Here is a 24,698-nt window from a genome sequence, read left to right as displayed (position 1 = left end):
TGGGGTAATTGGGATCCAAGACAGATGATGCAATGCTGGAGGAGAGCCCTGCTGCTGTACATGAGCTCAGTTCTCCTGATTCCAACTAAAGATATCCAACGACTTTCCAGTGTGATCGTAGAACCCCTACTGGTAAATATCCTATGAAATCAGGAAGCTGAGAGGTGTGTGTGTGTGGGGGGGGGGGGGGATACGGGGAAATGTTGTCTACGTTTGAGAAAGTAGATTCCAGGAATTATAGGTTGATATGTCTGATGTTGATCTGTAGTCAGATAGATTTTCAGCACAGAGTCCAAGGCAGAACTTTGTACTGGAAGGATCTGGGCCCTGGTGCCCTAGACCTGCATTTGAATCATGGCCACGTGTCCTCCAGCAAGTTGCTTTACCTTCTTGAACCTTGGTTTCCCCTTTTGCAAAGCAGATGTAATACATGTGCCTTTCCAGGTGTGAAGATTAGAGATGATATATGTAAAGTGCCTAGAAGAGTGACCAGCATGCGTAATAAACAGTAGTGATGACTGCTTTATGGTTATGATTATTGCTGCCTGTATTATTATTGGCACTCACAAGCCCTCTGCTCTGGATGGCTATTTTGCCTCTCTCTTTCAGGCATATCCCTAGCTGTATTCCCTGTTTCCTGAGTCACTCTTGGTGTCCTGGCAAAATAATGGATTCTCCTACACTTGGGAACCCCTGTGGCTCACCCCAGCCAGGGCTGTGTGTAGGTGAGTGGCATGGAGCAGTAAGTAGCACCACCCAGTAGCAAGCTATTTACTGGCCACAATAGTAGCTGGTCTAAACATTGGACACCTTGGAGGGTCGCCTACTTCAGTGGTCCATCCGATGCTTGTGGCTGCCACAGCATCCTCCTAGAGGCTTTCCCATGCCACGCATCATTAGAGTAAATGAAAATCAAAAGAGTTCTTCATGTGCTGTTCCTCAAGGACCACAAGGTGGCGCAAATGCAAAGTTTAAAAAGTGCTCCACCAAATCCCGAGACAGAAAGGAGATCAGTGGTTAACTAGGGCTGGGGGGTATGAAAGAAACTGTGCAATGTGCTTTTCTACACAAACATCCCAGCTGGTCTTATTAGCACTTACCATGGCTAGAAAAGGAGTACAGTGAGCAGGTTTAGGTGAACTGAGCAGGAGAGAGAAAAAATAGCCCACACCCCATCCCCACTTCACTTCTGTAAATAATGCTGACCACTTTGTGGCCAGTACCGCTGTTTACAGTTGGGCATCAAGAGAGCCCCAGGGAAACACCAGAGCAAAGCACACAAAGGTCTGAGACATTTAATCCCCGCAACCCTATGAAGTAGGTATATTCCCATTTAACACTTAAGCAAACTGAGGCTCAGAAACCAGGGGGCTACAAGTAACTGGACCAAGGCCAGCAGCTAGTGAGGGACACAGCTGGGATGTGAATGTGGCTTTCAGGGACCCAAGTCTCTGCTCAAAGCCACTACACTAAAGTGTCCCCACTTACCCCAACTCACCAGCTCCAAAACCACTGAAAGACAAAGACTATAGTTGGAGTCATGAAAGTACCATTGAGGAGCCCTGCTAAAGGCTTGGGGCCAGGATAGTACCCCTGTGGTTCTCTTTTGTACAAGTGCCCTGTGAGTTTTCAATAGAAAGTCAGCTAAGATAGGAAAGAAAAGGGATTTAAAGTAGTTCGAGACATTCAGAAGTATACAGCTGCCTTCTCTTCCTTCCAGAGCAAGTCTTTATTGTCCAGTCAATCAAGTATTCAATGAAGACTAGTACTGTACTAGGTACACTGTACCAAGCATAAATATAAAAGTATAAAACACAGTCACAACCAATTTAGGTGTAGAATTTAAATATTTCTCAGGAATTACTCCAGGGTTAAACAAGAAAATCTGGAGTTAGTTGCCAGTATTACAACAAACATTCTTTAAAGTCAATATTTTAAAGAAAAACATTACACCCACATTTGTCATGGTATGCAATTTCCCCCCAGTAATATAAACTTCACTGTTATCAATAAACAAGGCTTACTTTTGTTAAAATTCGCCTCTGTAATTTCAATAGAGTTTTTAAAAGGAATTTTATGTAAAAGGTAAAGTAGTAGAAAATGTGTACAAATTTGGCCAACAGCTGTCTGAGCGAAAGAGCTCGAGACTACTGAGAGAACCTAGCTCATCTGCAGGCCATTTTCATTAACATTTTGATGACATAAGGCATGTTTCCATCTGAGACATTCCTGCCATCCTGAAGAGGAGGTCAGTACCATGGACAGCAGCACAGGCTAGACATTATCACAGCAAAATTTCTCACCAACTAGGGCACTACCAGGGGTTGTCGGGAATTTTTTTCCCCAAATTAACCTCTTGATTCTCTCACAAACTCTCAGAACTCACAGGTGTGTAGTTCTTTGAACAGAAATTAACTGAAACCAGAAGTTGGACTAAGGTACTGTACATGGTGATGATTCAATCCCAGGAGGATGCCTCCTGCTTCGAGCGTAGAACATTGAGTACGGAGCAGAGGCGTGGGAGCAGCAGTCTCAGAAGCCTGAAACCTGAGATGGTGATGCAAGGACACAAACATGACTGTCACCTTGCTTCCTTTACAGACCCTTCACTTGACCCGGTGGCCCCACTAAAGAGCTTTCGCTTCATGCTGGGTCATTACCCCAAATGGTCTCCATTTTGGCAAATAAGAGGCAAATGAGGGAAGGAACTAGCAAAAGAGAAGGACTGGATAATTTTCTAGTGTTAATGGAGTCTGGATACTCTAATGAAGAAGATCACTAATTCCCTGAAATAAAGCATGTTATATCAGGAAGTCTGGCTTGGTAATACAGCTTAAGGGTAAAGTTCAGATCTGAACTTCAGACCTGCAGTAAGCAAGTGCCTCTTCTCTCTTGAGGATCATTTGCTTTAAAGCACTGAAAAGTGAGCTGCTAGTTCTGGCGGAGATGGAAAAGAATGACAGTTCCTTCCTTTTTGTAGACACCAAAGTCTTAACAGGACCCCAGGTATGCAGAGATGCCATATCCAGGGCTGCACAACTGAACTCGGTCCTCACACCAGCTCTCCTCCTCATTTCCACCATGAAGATCACTCTGGCTGTTGTGCACCCATAAGCCCTCAGGATTCCTCCAACTGTGGAAATGATCATCCAATGGGAGGTAGTGTACAAAATATAACACTGATTTTTCTTAAAATATAAGACCGGTTTTCTTACAGCATGTAAAAGGCACTGTGTGCGAAAGCTGCCTCCCCTCCCAGCCAGACATCCACATTTGCTCCTTGCACACATACAAGCACAGAAGAGGCCAGCTGATTTTGCCATGATGCACAGGGAACGAACTGCTTCCAGTCACTTCCGGTTTCTGAGCTGGCTGGTCAGCCAGTACAGGCCTTCGTAAAGCCCATCTCCACTGGTGGCACAAGTAGCCTGAATGGACCAATTTCTACGGCGGGGTGAATGTAAGCCAAGTTTGTCTGTTATCTCTGCTGTGCTCATAGCATTGGGAACATCCTTGAAAGAAAATATTCAAAAGTCAGTTTATAATGTTATATTCATATAATGAAATATTATGCTCTTCTTCCAAAACCGGCCCTAACCCACAGTTCTTACCTCAGCTGAAGGCAACTCTAGCCTTCTAGTTGCTCAGGTCCAAAAACTTGAAATCATCCTTAATTTTTTTTCCTCTCTCTCTCAACTCTCACAACTCCACATTAGGAAACCCTACAGTGTCTACCATCTAAATATATTCAGAATCTGACCACTTCTCACCCCACCTTCACAGCGACACCCTAATCCCACCACCATCATCTCTCACTTGGGTTACTGACATAACTTCCTCATTGGTCTCCCTGCTTCTGCTCTTGCTCCTCTGATGGTCTGTAAGGACCTCATGACCTGAGCCCCCATAACTTCTCCAAATTGTCCTGCTTAATCTTCTTAACTACAGCATTCAGCATGTTACTATAACATTTATTTATTTAGTATGTTTTTTATTATCCATCTCCCCTAACTAGAATGCAAGCTTCACAAAGGCAGGAATCTGTAGCTTGTTCTCCGATGCACCTCAGGTACCTAGAACTGTGCCTGGCACACAGTAAGCTCCGAAGAACAAGGTAGGTCTGCCTTAGTGATATGGAAGGACGTCAAAGATAGGCTAAGTGAAAAGGCAGGTTGCAAAACAGAATGGAGAATATGATCTCCACAATTTAAATGTGAATATAATCATTTAACTGCTTATATAGGCATAGAAAGTTGTACCTCTGGAAAGAGGTAAGAAATTTAACAATGTTTTACCCTGAGGGGTGAGCCTAAATATTTCACTTCACTTGGTATTCTGAACTGTTTGCATATTTATACCATGAACATATTCTGCTTTAAAATTAAAAAACCAAATCTGTTACTTTCTTTTTTGAAAGTCCACTATGTCCACGAGTGAAATTCTGGACTGACATCGAACCTAAGAGTAGGGTCATGGTTGAGTAAATGATCATCTATTTGCCCTTTAAAGTCACATTTACAAAGAGATGGATGACAAGAGAAAATGCTTTCGATAATTCTGAAGTGACAAAACAGTATGCAACACTGTCGAAGCAGTATGATTTCAATTACATAATGATCATATTCACGGAGGAGAGAGTGGGAGGAAACACATCAACAGGTCACTGTGGTTCTAGCAGGCTGTACATTCCACAAGAGTCTATCTTCTTTTCCACACTCAGTTCAGCTTTGAGTCCTGAGGGTGAGTGGGTCTGCACTGGGCCCTCCTCCCACCCTTTTACTCCTTGTACTACATCTCCTCCTCCATGACAGGCCCCAGATGAGGCTAGCATTTCCTCCCTCGCCGACCCCCAACTCTGCTCCAGTGTCACTGGCTGCTTTGCTGTTTCTAGAACCATGTGGCCCCCTTCCTGCTGGACTTCAGGTCTCTGCTCAGATGTCATCAGAGAGGCAACCTGGCCCTTCCCCACATCCATTCTGCCCCCTTCTCTGCTTTCCCTTCCTCCATGCGACTTCCACCAGATACATTACATATTATTTATTGACTAACTCTCCTCCCACTAGGATGTAAACTCCATAAACACAGAGGCTTTTGTCTGTCTTGTTCACTGATATATCACCAATACCTGGAACTTAGATGCTCAATGAATATCTGTTGAGTGGGGGAATGAATGAATATAAGACATACGCTAAAAAGGAAGGAGAGGGAGAGGTTGTGGTAGGGACTGGAGAGAGGTAGGCAGATATCTAATTTAAATATCTATTATTTTTAAGTGACCATCTGGCAGTAAATTTCAATCCCAGTATTTAAAAAGCCAACAATATACCTGTTTATTTGCAAACACCAAAAAAACTGCATCTATGAGCTCATATTCCATTAACAATCTGGTTAGTTCTTCTTGGGCCTCACTGATACGCTCTCTGTCATTACTATCGACCACAAAAATCACACCTGGAAAGAAATCACAAGTATGTTGGTAGCCTGAACCTGGAAAGGGCAACTGTTTATATGTCCTTACAGCTTCTCCCTGTTCATGTATGTGGTTTCACTGAAAGCAATTGTATAGAAGGATATATAATCCCAAGAGTGAGGAAGTCTACTATACACTCAACCAACCTATCTCTGACCTTTCCCTCCTGGCTTCCCAGGCTCCTGCAACAGCTGCCTGACCAGCCACTCTGGAGCAGCCCACTCTAGCAGACAGGAGCTTGACAGCTTCTGGAGGTTTGGGGCTTGCAAGTGAGTCAAAACCATGTCTGTTATAGCACATCAGATTTAAAAATGCAAAACATTCAAAACTTCCCCCCAAATTTGAATGCTACCAATAGTTCTGGACTCTGATCGTCACTAAGCAAACCAAGTTATCCAGAAATTTGAAGAGATCCTTAGAATATCATTACTTTCCAGTGTGAAACTGAAAGGTGGAAGCAAGAATATTATCCCTTTTCCATTCCTAATAAAAACAAAGGTTTATAAATATTAGGTACCATTTCATATTCTATTTTTATAGGGATCCTTGTCGGAGAAACAAAAGAACCCAGCATCAAACTGACTACACTTTTGAAATAAAAGAACCTAGAAAAGGTAAATTTACACATAAATAGTATACTGTAATTTATTTATTAAAAGGGGGAGAAATATATATGTATAGATGTATTGCATAAAATATCTTTGGGCAGATATAAAAGTTGCTGCCTAAGGAGGGGAGCTAGATGGTTAGGGGACAGGAATGAGCTGATGACTTTTACTATATACTTTTATTTCTTTTTTAATCTAACAAGTTATAAGTATATTTTCATTTAACAAACTAAAATAACCTGTAATCAAAGAAAAATCTTTCCATATGAGAACTAATAGACCATTTTATGCATTCTATACAATATAACCCCATCTTTAAGAAAATGATAAGGAAATACATCTGGGATAGTCATGCCTATTCATGTACTTGTAGAATAGTAGGACAGTAGGGAGGGACTGTGACCACATAAGATGCTGAGACTTGGGATTTGGGGCTTCAGTGATTTCTGTTCATCTCTTTCTCTCCAGAGGCATGGTTTTTATTATTCTCAATAGGTTTAAAAAAGTTTACCGAATTCAGATTCTTCAAAAACCAGTACCTCATCTAAGGAACATGTAATTCTCAATCAAAAAATGAAATTCATCAGGACAACCATTTTCTAACCATTTCTGGATTAAGAGGAGTTTCCTATATAGGGCATTAAAGCCCAAGTACTTTTTCTAGGAACAGAGGGATCATTTCCCAGAAAAAAACCTCCCCAGTAAGTGTAAGTGGGCCATCAGAAGAGAAGGGATGACTGACAGTCCAAATAAAGCAGAGCACCACCAGGTTTTGCTTCAAGCCTCCATTGTTGGACACATTTAATATAAATGGTTCTGAGGACTGGATAATCCTTACCTTGGGTGTTCTTGAAATAATGTCTCCACATAGGTCTGACTTTACAATGGCTATTGACATCCCAGATTGTGAGGCTCATATTGTTATATTCCACCGTCTCCACATTGAATCCTAAATTGAAAAGATGGAGAAAATTTTTAATGATGATTTTTGCTGGCTGAACAATTCAAAATAATTTCAACTAACATTTGGCTGGCTTTAACATTTGGACTTCTAATTTACAAAGCAGCTTGCTAGTCAAAGACTTATAACTTACAAACAGAATGTGTTAGTCAGCTTGCTCTCCCACTCATCATGACAGGTGACAGGTGTCAAACCTTCCCTACTGTCTACAACCTCAAACCTTTTTCTCAGCAGAAGACCTTACAGTGTATTTGAGAGCAAACAGGAGCCATTAATGGGACTGACTTCCACTTCCCACTGCACAGTATAGAAACCTTCCTACATCTTCCCTCCCTCCCTCTTGGAACAACAGAAGGGGGCAACTATCTGATGCCCATTCCATCCACATATGTGCTGGATCCAATCTACGCACCTTGTCTGGAACCTTTCACCATTATTACCCTCTCCCCCCATCTGAATCTCCAACCTGTTCTCTGAATATTTAAGTCTTTCAAAAAATAGCTTCCTTGACCCTGTATCTTCCTTCACCTGCTAGCACCCTCTATTTTCCCTTTTAAAGTCAAACTTCTCTAAGAAGTTTAGCTTCATTCACTGCACCTACTTTGTCACCTCTCACCCCGAAGCACCTTAGTTCTGCTTCATCATGTTCCATACCTGGTCTCACCAAGGTGAGCAATGATCACCACGTCAATAAATCCAACAAATGTTCTTCAGTTCTTATGTAACTTAATTTAATATCTGACACTACTGCTTACTCCCATCTTGAAACTCTTCCCTGGCTTGACATTTTCCTTCTATTACTATGGATGTACCTTCTCAGTCTCCTTAGTGAGCTCAGCCACATTTAACTGATTCTTTTTTTTTTTTTTTTTTTAAATATATCTTTATTGATTTCAGAGAGGAAAGGAGAGGGGGAGAGAGAGACAGAACATCAATGATGAGAGAGTCATTGATTGAGCCCACAACCAGGGCATGTGCCCTGACCGGGGATCGAACCCTTATCGCCTGGATCCTAGGCCAACGCTCAACCGCTGAGCCACGCCCGGCCGGGCTTAACTGATTCTTAAATGATGGAGTTTCCATGACTCTGTCCTGCCCCATCCATTCTCCTCTTTCCAGCCCCCCCCCCCCCAGGTAATCTCATTTACTCGTACGGTTTCATTACCATCTTTGTGCTAATAACAAATTTACATTACTGCCTCTCTCTCACATTAACGAAATCTCTCTTCTGAGCTTCAGACTCATAACCCAACCTTCCATCCAAGGAAATGACATAAAAATAGGTTCAAACATTTTGTTTAATGCAAAGTAAACTAGAAAACAGCATGCATATGATTTTACAAAGATAGTCACAAAAATCTTAATAGTAGAGTGTTTTTAAAACTTGTTTATGTTTTTCTATGTGTATGAAATTATCGAAGCATGAATTATTTCTATAATTGGAGAAAACCAAGCAATTGTGCTATTTTCATTTAAACTAACATTTTTTAAATTGTGTTAACAATTTCTCCATCTGGTTTCCTCCTTTTCAAATGTTGCAGTCGCTGAAGCTCGTGCCCACGTTGGAAGTTGGTCATTTGGTTTCTGTTCCTAATCCAATATTCAGAACACTCTGACATTCTATGCCTATTCTCACTTAGGAATTTGGATCTAGAGGCAGGTCTTAAGGCAAAGATTAAGTTCTGCTGAAACCGCCTTTGCAAAACCCTTAAATAGCCTACAAAACACAGTGCTGGTTCAAATTCTTCAGTTGGACATCAGCTCAAGTGGGTGGCTTGAGCCAGCGTGAAGGAAAAAAATAAAAATCACACTTCATCTTTAAACACTAGGAGCATACTTGGAGTGGAGACATGCTTCCACTTAGAAAGGCCAGCTGGAACGAAGACTGGCTGAGGGGGTAACAGCAGATTCCCAGCTTCCATCGCAGGCTTAGGCTGGGACACATGCTAACTGAGAGGAAGGGAGGGTGTAAGTGCCCTCACTGTTTTAATCATTACCTTTTTCTTTTTTGCTTATCCTAAATGTGTTTGTATGACTCCCCTGTAAACCTAGGAATGTGCTAGAGATGTTGGGGGGCAGTTAGCTAAGTATATATTACCTGGTTTTTGGCCTCAAAAAGTTTATGTTCTTGGGACAAACAGATTTTTGAAAGGAACATTCAATAATATATGCAGCACATAAGAGTATAACAGACCACATTGTAAACTGGTCTTGCCACAGGTTGTTAGCATACCTGTTGTAGGGACTGTATTCACAGTCTTTCCCAGCTTCAATTTATACAACATGGTGGTTTTTCCTACTCCATCCAAACCCAACATAAGAATCCGCATCTCCTTTTTCCCAAACAGACTGTTAAACAGTTTTTCAAAAACATTCCCCATTGTAATTGAATTCCGTTTACCTGAATGAAAAGAAAGGCAAGTCAAATAATTGTTCTTTGCAGAGATATAGAAAGAACATACATAAAATACAAGTTTCTATTAGAGGTCACTCCTACTAAAATTCTTTAAAGCATTTTTTATTTTTCAGTTAGGGTTGACATACCATATTATATTACTTTCTGTGATTAGACATATAACTAAGTAATCATCCTGATAAATCTCACATCCATCTGACACCATACACAGTCATTACAATATTAGTGACTGTATTCCCTCTGCTGTACTTTACATCCCCATGACTATTCTGTACCAATCAATATGTACTTCCTAATCCTTTCACTTTTTTCACCTGTCCCCCAACCCTCCTTCCCGTCCCGCAACCATCAAAATGTTCTCTGTACTTATGAGTCTGTTTCTGTTCTGCCTGTTTGTTTATTTTGCTTTTTAGCTTTTTTTTCCTTAATTTTATTTATTGATTTGAGAGAGAAGTATTGACTTGTTGTTCCACTTATTTATGCATTCATTGATTGCTTCTTGTACGTGCCCTGACCAGAGATCGAACCCACAACCTTGGCATATCGGGATGATGCTCTAATCAACAGAGCTGTGGGTTTCCTACAGCAGTTTAACTGTACGATGTCGAAGCCCAGGCCATTCTATTCTACAAGCACAGAAAAGGAGCACAGCTCTTATCCTGTACATAAACGAGGTCTAGGTAAACTGCTACAGCCAAAGAACGAGGCATGCTTTAATCATTCATAGAAGGTCCCTACAGAAAGCATATGAAAAGTTCATATGCTTGTTGGATGGCAAAACTAGAAATTCCTTGTCTTTGTTTCTGACAAAAGAACGACAAATCTGTTAAGAAAAATCCTAAGGAGCACGCTGTGCGAAGGAAGGTACTTCCCGCTTAAATATCCCATGATCCCCCCTCCCAGCCACACACTCCTGGCGTCTCGCTCCTACTTCTCTCTCTCTTCCTACCCAACTTCGAGGGGCGCGCAGACCCCGCCGCGCCGAAAGAGATCCTCGGGAGGAAGGCACCGCCAACAGGGCACGAAGTGCGCGCAGGGTCCCCAGAGAAGGCCCCCCAGGGCCCTTTCTGCTCGGCTACCAAGCCTCCCTCTCAACCCGGCGGCCATCGGGAAATCGGAGGGCCCAGGGACAGACGAGCCGAGCTTCTCTCGGATCTCAGAAGCCTCCGCCCTACGGAAAACAGAAAAGGGACGGGGCCCCCCCCGCTGCTCTCCAGTTCCCCTCCCGCAGACGGTGTGGAAACGCAACGAGGCCGCGAGTACTGCGGCCTTTATCCCCGGCCTGGGGCTCGGTCGCCCTCACTGATCGCTGTTGGCCTCACCGCAGCCTTCAGGATTTCCGCTCCATTCTGCTAGGAGGTGGGGCACTGGTGTGGGGGCGGGACCCTTTGAAGCTTTCCCACCAATGAGCTCGAAGTTTCGTGAGTGACGACATATCTGGCCAATGCGAAGAACAACAAGAGCCAGGCGGAAGGAGGCGCGCTCTTTGCGACTTGAGCCTCGGCTCCAAGCTCTGGTAAAGCGGAATTCACCCACCTGGGACAGCTCGGCGCTTCCGTGTGAGACACGCCCACGTGCCCCGCCCAGTGCTGTCTGCGACCAATCAGGAAAGTGAAAGGATTTCGGGTTCGTTCTGCCAATCCACTAGGAAAAACCCGAAGGACTGAACTAACCTGGGGGAGGAATGGGACCAACCCCGGGGCGACGTGCGGGCGGGGCCAAGTTCACAGCACTATTTAAGGAACTTCGCTGGGGTGCCACTAAAAGTAGAAACTAGCTTGGGACGATGTTCTGTGTAAGAAACACGCACTGACACCGAAGCTGGGCGTAAGGAAGGCTTCCTATTCAGTCTGAAGCGAGACTGCAGCCCTGCCTCTAAACAGATTTCAACGTGTTCCTTCGTTGAAATGGTGCAGAACCACGGTCCTCACTTCTTGAGAAATGCTCTCAATAATTCAGCCCCTTAAAGGCCAACCTGGTTAGCTAAAAGGGTTACAAACTCCTGTAAATGTTACATGCGAATGGAAAAGGGGAGACACACTAAACTTGACAAGCTGTGGGGGCAGGCGGGTGGGGGGGCGCATGGCAGGTCTTACACTCAGATACCAAGAGTAACCACACAGGATGGTGTGAACATAAAAATCTTAACTAAAAGCAGGCAATAGTGGTCAGTTATGTCCTAGGCCTATAGCTTCCTTGACAAAGGTCAATGTCAATCTTTACCTTAAGTAAGCCTGTCTACCGTCTTTGTGCATCTAGGATTAAATACCTTTGCAATGTATGCAGAGTAATTTTATAGTACTCGAGGTCATGGTAATCAGTACTTGCTAAGTGCTGGGTCAGGTTTTGAATGTATTAGGTACTCTGATAATCATCTCATCTAATTCTCACGTGAAGATATTTAAGTTCAGAGCTTAAATGTCACACATTATACCCAGGCCACCTTCACCCAAGTATCACTAAACTTACCCCTCTATTCTGGTCACAGTTCTGTTCAAGGGTTGTCTTTTCCCTCTCTTAGAAAGCCCTGCCGTACGTATTCCTTGCCCTAGAAACAGCCCTCCAGTAAACTCTCCCTTAGAAGAAATCTGAAGACACACTCACTTTTTCTCAGGAGCCCTCCAGAGGACTGTCACAGGTAGCCAATGTAGCCATATCAATCAACTGTGGTTTGTGGGCCTCTAGTGCCTTAAGGTTCTAGGAAATGCAGCCTCTCCCAGGAGACTAGGACTTCCTTTTCTCAAGATGCATAAAGTTTCATCAGACCAATATTCGAATAATCCCTTTTCAAAGAGATGCAGGCAGCTCTCTGGATCCACAATGTTAATATGCAGGGTTAGGCAGCCTGGCAAATGCATTGGGGCTCATATTAAAGGATGGTCTGGTTTCCATAGCAACATTCATTCCCTTCCGTGGAGGATTCTATCATCTCTCCTGCCCACTCAGACTTTCCAGAGTGAATTAATTTTCGTGACTATAGGTGTTTGTCCTTGATCTTCCAAAGAGGAAAGACATATTCATCTGGAAAAACAAAAACCAACCACCTGACTGCAGCTAGACTGCTGCATTGCATCAGCTGCTCCTCCTTTCTTTTAAAATTCTGATCCTTTCTCCATTTTGCTCTGTTCTTTAGCCTTATCCATCAGTTGCGGAAATAGGTTTCTCTGACAACTCTATTTTCCTAAAACTGGCTATGATGGGGCTGTAAAATGAAGTTTTCAACAAGGCTCCCTGAAAGCCTGGGCTTAGCTTAGGTTGGGGTGGCTAACCTGTGGGTTATGATTGGAGGGACAAAAATAAAAACTGCTGTCCACATATAGCTCTCCATAGAGAAGTCACAGTCTCTGAAAATTTGCCATTAGACATTGTTTCCTTGGGTTAGGCATTGATCTCCTAGGCAGTACTCCTTAAACTGCATATACTCCTGGGAAGAGTAATCTATTAGGTTACGAATATAAAAAGAATGTAGAAAAGTGAGGAGTTGGTGCAGAGGGAAGGGTATCAAAGGGGCTTGGAAGACCACCTTTGTTTGCTTCACAATGACATCTTCCGCAAGAGGCACAGTGCAGGTCCTTGCCTGGGTTCTGTGCTCCCTCCTGGCCCAGGGTACCTTGTCTGACAATGCTTCCAAGGCTGAATTAACTGGGGGAGCTGTGACCAGAAAAAGCAGGACAGCAAAAACATTTGTTGTTTATCAACTATCACTGCAAGGATTGCTCAGCTCCATGCTAAGATGACCTTGAATATTAGAGCACAGCACAGATGGGATGTGTAGACATGTGACAACCTGGAACAATTTCTCAGAATCTTCCTGGAGCTGGATGCTAAGCACTTTAAGGACTGGAGCTCATAACTGCCTACGGTTTCTTTGGTAGTCCCTGCAGGGCTATGCACACCATTCTATTACATTCGTACAACTTGTGAGAGGATACAAAAGGCCCCTAGATAGGCTTATAAACTGATACACTGCAATCTCTCCAGCAGACCAATCTTTCCTAGGTAATAAACATTCCTCCTGGTTGGAGAGATTTAAAGACATTTTCTCTTTGTAATATAGCTTACCTATTAAACTCTGATCCACCCATGATTTAGTTAACATCTGATTTGTCCAACAAAGCACTTTACTCAGATACAGCGTGAGAGTTTATGAACCTGGCCTGAATTCTTCTGTCCCTAGCCCATCTTCAGGTCACTTACTGATTTTATTAGTTCTTAATTTTAAATCGCTAAACACGCCCAGCTCTTCTAATTCTTTTTTTCCTCTCCTTTCCTCGTGTTGGAAAAATCTATTTTTTCTAACTGTGAGAAATGAAAGATAAATCCTATAGTTTTGTATTATCATTTATAAATATGAAGAGAAATATAAGATAGTGGGGGCAATAAAAGCATCAGAGAACCTACTGGGCAGAAGCAACCTTCTTGCAGAGTCCTGTTACTATCCTGATGATGATGATGTATTCTGAGATTCCAGTGAGGAATTAAACTACAAAGGAAACAACATCAAGGTTTAAAAAAAAAAAAGGTGCCACTTGGGGCAGATTACATTCAAATTCCACCATATATACTGTCCAAAATGAAACACTGGGGAATGGCAAAGGTGTTAATGACACACATCACTTTTACAAATAAAAACAAATATAAAACATTTAATAAAATATTAAATAATTGGAAAATATGGAAATAATCACAATTCACTTTTAAATTAGAAGAAAATAATAACTTTAGTTTTCCAGGCTACAAATAAGCTAAATATAAATGCCAACTTCCAGGAGCTAGGAAAACAAGTCCGCCTACAGAGAAAAGCCTGAATTTACGCAGAACTTGAATTCAGAACCAACCACTCATTACTGATCTTCCTTGGGGGAAGGCCAATACCCTCTTGCGTGCATTTTCACTTTTAAGTGTGTCTGGAAGCATCAAGCTAAAGGCTATTACAGGGCAAAGATCAGGTGCAAAGAGAGAAGCAGGTGGCTCTGTGACTAAAGACTCAAAAGCCTCGCAAACGGCCAGCTGTGAAGAGATTCGAAAAGGAAGCCCTGGAGAAGGTCGCTGGCGGACACGTGCGCTCTAGAAATACAGAGTCACAGCTTCGTCATTGCCCTCAGCTCCCTCCAGTTCAAAATGGCGCCGACACCCCTCCCTCCCCCGGCGGCCGCTGCGCTCGCACGTGCCCTGCGGGGCGGGGAGGAGAGCCGAGGACCTGGATGGGCGCATGCGCAGCCTCACCGTGGCTGCGCGCCTGCGCGCCTGCGCGAGGGCTGGAAGTGGGCGGGCGGTTAGGGGCGCGCGCGCGCGGCGGGGGCGGGCTCTGCAAGGGATTAGCAGCGGCTGCGGAGCAGGACGTGTCAGCGAAGATGGCGGGTCGGGTGAGTGCTGGCTCCCGAGCCGCGGCTCGAGGCGGGGGCGCCGGGCTTGCGGGCACTCTGAGGTCCGGACAGCCCCAGGGGAGGGGGAATGGCTCTGAGCAAGTGGGGCGTTGGAGGGGGGACAGGCTAGAGAAGAGCTTGAGGGTAAGAAGGGGGTGCGGTGGTAGGGAAATACCCTCCTCAGAAACTCCATCCTCCTAAGAAAGCTCGTGGGGAGGTGGACCCCTCTCTACCAGGGTCTCCTGAGTCTCCCTTAGTTCTCCTTTTCCTTCCCTTGGGCTGTTCCCCTCGCCCCTCAAGGCAACCGCAGTATGGTGGCCGTTGCATCCGTTTGACGGATTCGGGGGGTTTCTCCTCACCCCCTTGCGAGGGCTTATCCGTTGCAGCCTCTGGAATAACTGCGGAGGACCCATCTGCTGCATCGGGGCGAGGGCTGTGGGAAGGATCATTAGGAACCCATTTCTGGTTCTTCACAATAAAAGGTCTTGGGAAATTAGAAGGAAGTGTAAATGACTTAGCGTTAAACCCCGGCTATCTGGGGGACCTGTCACTGTAGGATCATGCAGGAAATACCTTTAGCTTGGACTGGGTATTTGGGATATCGCGTTGCTTTTATGAATGACAGTCGCTTCGAATGCAGCAGTATGTGGTGTAGTTTCGGGGTTTTAAATTTTACTTCCTCCCCCAGCCTCTAAGATCACGGCGTAATATGGGCTTGGCGAGCGGAGATAGGGCTGGTTCTGTGCTGTATTGCAGTGTGCTTTGAGCTAAAAGCTCTCAGAGATTACACTGGTCATAAACCTGGGGATATTAACTGCGTCATTAGAAGATAAGGATGTGCTTGACTGATTATTTATACTAGAATATTTGGATAAGTTTGCATAATTTATGCATACATGCAAATATCTAAAAGAAATTGTCATGTCATTCCAAAGAGAGAAGAGACCTTAAAGGTCATTTAATTTGGCCTCTTTCTCTTCCTTTTCCCCATAGCCTCTCCTTTTTACCTGTGGCTACTCTGTCGACCTATGTTTCAGATTCTGTCTTTTCCTACCCTCTCAGGAACCCCTTTCTTCTTTATTCCCCTGCCCCATCTTAACATACTCAGGCTACTCCTATCCTAAAACAACTCCCCCATACCTCCACAGCTGTCACCTTTTCCTGCTTTACAGCCAGAAATCTTGATAGAATTGTCAACATTGTCTCTCATTTGTTTACCACATACTCATCCCTCAACCCATTGCAGTCTGATTTCTGGCACTGTCATCCCTCTGAAATGTGTTCCTAAATTTACTTGACATTTTTCACTCCTTGTCTTGCTTCATGTCTTAGAAGCATGTGGCATTGTTGACTGACCAGTGCCTCCTTCCTGGGAAAATGCTTTTCTCGTGGCTTCTGTGAAGCCTTGCTCCCTTTTTTCCTCATACTTCTCTTTTGCAGACTCACCCTCCCCTGCCCTGTTGTTCAATGCGTATATTCTTCAAGATTCTCTTCTCACTCTCTATTTTCTCCTTCGTCAGTTTCTTCTAACGCCACAGCTTCAAATACTATCTATATGTCAATGATTTTCAATATTTTACTCCCAGTCCAGACCTATTCTTTAAGTTCCAGATTAATACGTCAAACTACCTTTTCAAAACTAGGCACCTCAAATTCAACTTGTTGAAATGCAAACCCATGATCTTAGCCCACCTAATTAGTACTTTTTCTGTGTTTCCTATTTCGGCAAATGACACCACCATCTGTCCATTTCTATAGGCTAGAAACCTGGAGTGGGGGGTGGGGATGTCATCCTTCATACCTCTTCTCTTTCACCACACCCCCTGACTGAGTTCTTGATAGATCAAGATTTCTTGCATCCCCCCCCCCCCCAAAACGTTTTAGGGCGGAAGAATCAGGCTTGGGCCATTGCTGCTTTATACCCAAATCACCTACTGCACTGGTCACATGGGTTCTGTCATTTTAATGTCCTAAAAATCTCTCCAATATGCCCACCTCTCTAACATCTTCATTTTCACCTCCTTTTTCCTAACTTCTATCATTTTGGGTCTTAAGTGTTGCAGGAAGCACCCAAGTAGTCTCTTTACCTCACTCTCCACATTGATTGTTACCTCTCTTGCCCAATAAGCCCCTCCCTCTATAGCATTGCATTACTTTTGGGAGAAGACCAAATCTGTAATCTGGCCATTAAGGTCCTTCGTTGTTCTGCTCCTGCTTCTCTCCAGTACCCCCTTGCTCTCTTTGCTCAAGTTATATATAAGCTTTTCAATTCCTGGAACCTACAATGGTTTCTCTTAACACAAGGTCTTTGCATGTGCTGTTTCCTTTCTTTGTAATGTTTTGCTCCCAACCATTTTCCTCCTACTCAGATCATTCAGCTACTCAAAGGAAGCCTGTTCTGATCTCACACTTCAAGTCAGGATTCTTTGTTATATGCTCTTGAAGAACTATATTGCTTTCCTTAGAGATTTGTCTGTTTGTTACTTTAAATTTATTAGTGTGATTATTTGCCTCTACCATTATACTTTACCTTTCATTAGACCATGTTAATTTTTTTACTCACTATCATCATTGTGCTTTGTTGTAATACTCTTAAAATGTGTTCTGTATTTACTTTTTGTGGGAGAAAAGCTATTTTGAATTATTGCTTTTGGTTAGTTCAGTTAATTTTGGCATTCTGATGTCATCTTGTGATGGATATTTATGTTCACTGTGTAATTGTTTTGTGTGTGTGTGTGTTGTATCACTAATTTTTAACATTAGTAACCTGTAGTATATCTTGTCCTTTGCTTTTTTGGCCAAAAAAGAAAGTGTATTTAGTTCATCTGGGAAATTTGCTGCAGAATAAAATGTGTGATGTTATTCAGGATATAGCATCGAGGGCATCAGAACTTGATTAATCCCTAAAATAGCCTCTAATCTGAAAAACAAAAATCCTAAAAGAAAATAATTTTTGTCATTATAGTTTTAGTGTATTTATTATATGAGAAAAAATACGGAATGGCAAGTTGGATATAGTTTATAATAAAATGATTACTTGATTTAAACTTTTGTTTCCTTTGGCCTTTCAAAAATATTCAAGTAGGTATTAAGTTTTCTCAGCTATTTTAAATTTTTGCTAGTAATAAAGCAGATTCTAAAGTTATAATTCTTACTACTTACATTGAATGTGGACTATTATTTAAAATGAACTCCACATACAGATGGCTACCACTGCCCCAGGCCTCCACACCATCTTTCAGAGTTCTCATGCTACAGCTGCTCTGGAATCATGGAATCAGAAGTAAAAAAAGATTTTAAAATGCAACCTTAATAGCTTAGGAGAGCTGACTTTAGGTAGGGAGAGGCTCCTTAGTAAAGCTACTCTATTTGGTATTGCTTTCTAGGCCCCTTACACTACCGTCACCACTCCATTACTGAAAAAATGAAAAGAAGAAAGGCTTTCCACATTGCCTGAACTTTTTATGTAATCTGTCTTTTAAAATTGCTAGGAATCACCCTGGTTGGTGTGGCTCAGCTGGTTGGGTGTCGTCCTGTGCACCAAAAAGTTGCTGGTTTGATTCCCAGTCAGGGCACATGCCTGGGTTCCAGGCTCAATCCCTGGTAGGGGGCGTGCAAGAGGCAGCCGATCTATGTTTCTCTCTCTCCCTCTCCCTTCCTCTCTCTAGCAGTTCTTTTCTGAAAATATACATACATTAATGCAAATAAACCAAATGGATCACTTTCTTTCTACACCTACTTGAGGTGATTTGTTGAGAAGAAATAGAGCAAGTTGATTTTAAATAGGCAACTCTCTTAGGAGTTGAAAGGAGAATAGAAAAATGCTAGCGTAAAATTTACCTAATCCAACGTTTTGCCTAGACAGGCTGGGTATATTTATTATCAGTTAGTCTGGCAGGGTGAACTCCCTCCTCATTTTTCTTCATTTGGCATTTCTTGGCCCTTTTTCTTTTTTTAAATTGATTTTAGAGAGGGAGGAAGGGGGTGGCGAGAGAGAGAAACATCAATTGGTTGACTCTCATACGCTCCCTGACCAGGGATTGAACCCACAACTCAGGTATGTGCCATGACCAGGAATCAAACCCAGGACCTTCTGGTACCTGGGACCACACTCCAACCAACTGAGCTACACCAGCCAGGGCTCTTGGCCCCTTTTCTTATGAGTTTTAGGAGCATCTTAATCCTCCTAATAAAAAAAAAAATTTAGTCTTTATCTATTGCTATTGATTTTGACCTACTTTTTTACTTTTGACATTAAGCTAAAGAGTGACAACTTTGTGCTCTATAGATTTAAAACCAAATGAATTTGCATCAGCTGTTTATGAGTAATGCAGGGTATTTTGGTCCTTTGCTAAATTCAGAACAAAGTGCTAAAGTTCTGATGTATTTTGCACTAACCATATAGATCTTTGGTAATGGATAAAATGGGGAAAATTATTAATTTAAGATAAGAAGCATCCTGACAGGGGCTTTCCTGTGGAGCCAGCCCTGTACCTTTCCCCACCCACTTTCCCCTAGGTGCGTTTTCCTTGCTCTTCTCTTTCTCCTAAGCTCCAAGTGCCCTTCTTTTTTAATTTGGGCCCTTATTAACTTGTTTCCTGAGCCCACACCCAGCTGGCTCGCTTCTCCTACCTCTATGACTTTCTAAATAAACTTTTGCTTATAAAAAGAAAAGGAGAAAAAAAGAAAAGAAATAACCTGTCATTTTTGAAATCTAACATTTATTTTTAAAATCACTAAATAATAAAGAGTATTTAGGGTTTCAGTGGTGGATTTTTTAAAATTGTAAGGTGTTTTTAGTGTTATGTACATAGGAACAAACATTTTCTTACTTGGTTTGACAAGCAATGAAAATAGTAATTATCACTAATTCTGGGTCTTCTAAAGAACATCTGTGTTGGGGGATTTAAAATTTTTAGTTATCTTGGTTACTTTTCTCCTAGAGAATAATATTAGCAAAATTTTGTGAGAGGATTGAAGACTTAGTTCCCATTGATTAGAACAGAGCCTGACATGGAATTATTAATGATTTTTGAATTAATGAATGAACATGTATTTCTGAATACCTTAACCATTCTGGACAGTGTCTGCAGTTTGAATTTTAATGTTATATTCTCTGCCAAGCTATTGAATACTCCACTGTTTATTCTGTTATCTAAATCAGTAATAAGGTAGCATAGATATAACTTTAAATAGCTGCTGGACTCCTATACAGCCTTTTCTTCACCTGCAGATACTGAGTCTGATAACTGCTTTTTGTATATATAGCTTTCTAATCAATTTACTACTTATCAAGCATCAAAGTAAACTTAATTATATTTACCAAGTTAAATGATGAAATGGACCAAGAGCATTACTAAAGCCTCTTTTCCACATTTTTTTCTTGTCTATTGTAGAAGGAAATGAACCTGTCAGCATTTCTGTTTTGTTTTTTAATGAAGTTTATTTCTCCTTACTTAGTACAATGATTCTCAAAGTGGAGACTGAAGACCAGCTAATTAGCATCACCTGAGAAGCAAATTCTCAGGTCCCACCCCAGGCTGATTAAATTAGAAACTCTGAGGTGGGGGCCCTGCAGTCCACCCTCCTCCTCTCTCTTTTTTTTACAGAGCAGGGTAGGGGGAGAGAAAGAGAACATCAGTGTCTGAGAGAAACATCAATTGGTTGCCTTCCATATGCACTGATTCCAGCAACTTTCTGGTGCACTGGATGACGCTCTGACCAACTGAGCAACACCAGCCAGCGCCCCTGCAATCTTTTTTAAGATTTTGATGTATGCTAAAGTTGAGAACCATTTTGAGCTCTCCCATTTAGTTTCTTATAAATTGTTGAAGATATTTTTCCCCAGATTTCTTTCCAAATGTGTACTCAACCTTGTTATTTCCAGATTTCCAGTTAATGTCTTTCCTTCCTTTTAATACCATCACCTTTATCCAATTTTCAAACATTTCAGAAAGCATAGTTATTTCTTACAGAATAGTAGATTTGGTACCCTGATAGAAACGATTTGAAATGCCAGATAGCATGGTAACTATAGTTAATAATATATTGTATACTTGAAATTTGCTGATAGAGTAGATCTTAAGTGTTCTCACCACACACACACACACACACACACACACACACACAGTGGTAACTATGTAACTTGATTGTGGCAGTGATAACACAAGGGATACTTATATCAAAACACCACACTGTATATCTTAGACAAAATTCCCTAAAGCTGAACATGTGCCATATATGTATATTTCCCAGCAGTTCTACTGGAGGCTGGGTGGCGTGAGATGGGAATATATTCAATAGAAATGCATATATATATATAATATATATATTATTCAAAAGACATGTACAAACATGTTAATAGCAACAGTATTCATAATTAAAAACTAAAAACAACTTAAATGGGTAAATAATGGTGATATATTCATATAATTATATACTATAAGAAGCAATGAAAACAAATGAACTATTGCCACATGCAACAACATGGATGAATCTCATAATCATAATATTGAGGGGTAGAAGTCAGACACAAAATAATACATGATGTATGACTCCACTTATATAAAATTTTCAACAACAGTCAGAACAAATCTATGGTTTCTATCTGGTGATAGAAATAAGATATTGGTTATCTGTGGTTGGGGATGAAGGTCTAGTGACTGGGGGCCAGTATGAAATGCTGATAATGTCTTTCTTGAACTGGGTGTTGGTTACCTTGGGTGTGTTCATTTTGTAGAAATTCATTGAGCCAAACATTTGCAATATATGTACTTTTCTATATGTATGTTTTTATTCAGTAAAATGTTGGTTTAAAGAAATGGTAATGTTGCTCTGGCCCAGTGGCTCAGTTGGTTGGAGCATCAGCCCATGCACCAAAAGGTTGCAGGTTCAGTTGCTGGTCAGGGCACATACCTGGGTTGTGTATGAGAGGCAACACATTGATGTTTCTCTCTCTCTCTTTCTATGCTTAATTCGCCCTACTAAATTCTTTGATAAACAGTAAAGCATATACTTAATCCAATTTTTAAAGTGAACCTTTGGACAAAATTATGCTACTTAAATTAAAAAGCTATATAATGTTGCCCAGAGGTGTCCTGGTTAAATCCCCCCAATTTTTAAAAATATGTTTTTATTGATTTCAGGGAGAGAGAGAGAGAAGTATCGATGATAGTCATTGATTGGCTGCCTTCTGCACACCCCCTACTGGGGATTGAGGTGGAAGCACCAGCATGTGCCCTGACTGGGAATGGAACTGTGACCTCCTGGTTCATAGGTTGATGCTCAACCACTGAGCCATGCCAGCTGGGCCCCCAGCTTCTATGATGAAGAGAAGCAAATTCTCTTTCTGTACTTTAAAGGCTCTCAAATAAGTAGTGGTATAATTACTTCCAGTAAAGATTTGTTGAGATTTTCATTCTTTTGAGTGCAATGAATTAATCATTTTTTAATTTCAAGTTGTTAATGAAAACATTTTACAGCCTTCAGACAGTTAAGTTCTAGTCACCCAGATTATTAAACTTTTATAAAATTGCTCATCAGTTTGTATTTTATTTTCTTCGTAGTTGCATGGCTGTAGTGGTTGGTCTTTATTATTATTTCCTGGAGGGAAGGTCAGTGTTAGAAAATTTGTGGAATTTTTCTTTGGTATTACTGTGGTAAGTAAACAGCTACTATTTATAGGGACTTATATTTTGATGAGAAAATGAGATACCCTGCTTGGCTTTACCATAAAAACACAGATGCTTCTGGATTCCAGTAGGGAGGCCTTTTGCTTGCAGCATCTGTTTTAGTTGACCAGACAGATGACTTCTAAAGATTTTTTCACTCTTTTTTTTGAAGGACACCACCTCTTTGACAAGTAAACAAGTTTATAAATGAAAAGGTTAACTTAACATTCTGTGATTTTTTATTACTTTGGCTATATCAGTTCTGTGTAATTTTGGACTATTAGATAATTAAATCATATCACTTCCTAAATAAGCTTGAAATGTCCTTTGTGTACATATTCTTTGAATTGTTTATTCTGCAGTTGAGATAGATTTGTATTGATCAATAAATTCATTTATTAAACAAATGTTTGATGAGCACTCACTGTGTGCCAGGCCCTCCACTGCCCCAGGAACCAAAAAGTAGAACAAAATATAGTCAGAGTTCTTGAAAAGCTTACTGTCTTTTATTCAGTGCAAACGTGTAAACAGACAATAAAATAGAAATATAGCCAGGTGCTTCCACTTGAAGTTTATCTTATCAATTTAGTGGGGAAGGTAAGGTGCCAAGGAATGTCTTATAGAAGTATGACTGAGCTGAGAATTGTAGAATGAGTAGGAGTCGGCAGGCAAAGGCTCAGAGTTAAGGGAGAGAAATACACAATAGACCCCCCCTTATTCACTGGCAAACCCTTCAGGTGCACATATCCCACTTTAGAGACCACTGCTCTAGACACTGGGATAACCGTATGGAAACTAGCCTTTTTAAAAACAAAAGGGAAGCAATAAGTAATTTGTTTTCCTCTATAAATTTGTGTTTGAGAGACAAATTTAAGAAGAATCAGCTTTGACTTGAAGAATGGGCACTTTAGTTATAAATAGACTATAAGTGTCATATTTCACTAACTAGGAAACCTTAGAGAATGGTGGAGTGTTATTGGTTAAATACATTATATGAAGGACTGTTTTGCTAGTCACTATAGATAAAAAAGATTGTTTATTTGCTGCTTTTTAAAAATATAACCCTGTAATTATCTTTGTTGGAAGATATTTGGAAGATGGTTTTTCTCAATCTTGGGATCTCTTATAAAAAGATACTTTTCATACTACACTTTATCAAACTTGTAGAATTTACTTCATTGTGTTTGAAATCAGTTAAAATTCTTCTCTTTGAAGAGATAGAAAACCAACTCAAGTACGCTTGAGCAAAAAAGAGAATTTATTGGTTCATAACCAACATTCAGGACTCAAGGACTTTAACTTGGTTGTCAGGTCTGTTTCAAGGTGTTGGTCTTTGTCTATTGCCTTTGCTTTCTCTGTGATTAATTCTTAAAGTGGAAAGGCTTCCTTCATGTGGTGGTGAGGCAAGGGAGAATGCCTTTCTTCTGTTACTGGTCTACATAAGGGCCCATGGGTGGAATAGGACTCCATGTGGTTGTATATGTGCTGTGATTGGCACGCCCACAAAACCATGTGGAATGAGGTTTTCCAACGGAAGGTTTTGCTATTATCACAGAAGAAGGGGTCCTGGGAGTCAAAAATAATAGTTATTTATAACAGGCGATGAGGAATAGAGGACAGGAAGGCATAAACTATTCTTTAAGGTTATAAAAGAATTTTATTTTCCTAATCATTGATTTTTATAGAGTATGCAAGCTGCGAGATGTCCTACAGATGAATTATCTTTAACCAACTGTGCAGTTGTGAATGAAAAAGATTTCCAGTCTGGCCAGTGAGTATCTCTAACTTTGTTTTCCTTCTGACCTGCTAGATGGTATTTTAGAAAGTTCTAGAGAGCCCTTATTTTTAAGTAAACTTGAGAATAATTTTTTATTCCTCTTGTTGAGTTAGAAAATGGAAGAGATGAGAGTTACCTATTTCAGCCTTTACTGTGTTAACTTGCATAACTATAATGTTTTTAAAATCATACATTGCTTTTTATAACTAAACATACTGGTCTTGTGAATCATACATAGCATTGTCATTAGGTTTTTGGCTCTGGAGTCAGGTTGTCTGAGTTTGGATTCTGGCTCTGCCAATTATGAACTTGGTGACCATGGACAAGTTACCATCTCTGTATCTCTGTGTCCCAGTCTGTAAAGTGGGGATGATGATAATATCTTTTTCAGGGTAGTTGTAAAGATTGAGTTATACAAGTAAAGCACTTA

General features: G+C 41.3%; 2 protein-coding genes across 3 annotated transcripts in view; one reads left to right on the top strand and one right to left on the bottom strand.

The window, feature by feature from the left end:
- Positions 1-1,588: 1,588 nt before the first annotated feature.
- On the bottom strand, positions 1,589-10,381 carry LOC107530284 (ADP-ribosylation factor 2-like). Its single transcript, XM_016203974.2, has 4 exons — positions 9,273-10,381; positions 6,917-7,027; positions 5,327-5,451; positions 1,589-3,512 (listed from the first exon to the last, which is right to left on the bottom strand). Exons 1-4 carry the CDS (start codon positions 9,418-9,420, stop codon positions 3,351-3,353), a joined length of 546 nt encoding a protein of 181 aa, XP_016059460.2. The 5' UTR covers positions 9,421-10,381; the 3' UTR covers positions 1,589-3,350.
- A 4,398-nt stretch (positions 10,382-14,779) lies between these two features.
- Positions 14,780-24,698, top strand: part of NSF (N-ethylmaleimide sensitive factor, vesicle fusing ATPase) — a 104,409-nt gene continuing 94,490 nt past the window's right edge. For both annotated transcript variants that reach the window (XM_016203910.2, XM_087826270.1), the window contains exons 1-2: positions 14,780-14,821; positions 24,177-24,262. In XM_016203910.2, the coding sequence (XP_016059396.1) occupies positions 14,810-14,821; positions 24,177-24,262 (98 nt within the window). In that variant the 5' untranslated portion in view covers positions 14,780-14,809. The remainder of the gene's footprint in view (positions 14,822-24,176; positions 24,263-24,698) is intronic.

The sequence above is a fragment of the Miniopterus natalensis genome, chromosome 17 (assembly GCF_054644295.1).
Source record: "Miniopterus natalensis isolate mMinNat1 chromosome 17, mMinNat1.hap1, whole genome shotgun sequence".
NCBI lineage: Eukaryota > Metazoa > Chordata > Mammalia > Chiroptera > Miniopteridae > Miniopterus > Miniopterus natalensis.
This window is presented reverse-complemented; position numbering and strand designations above follow the sequence as displayed.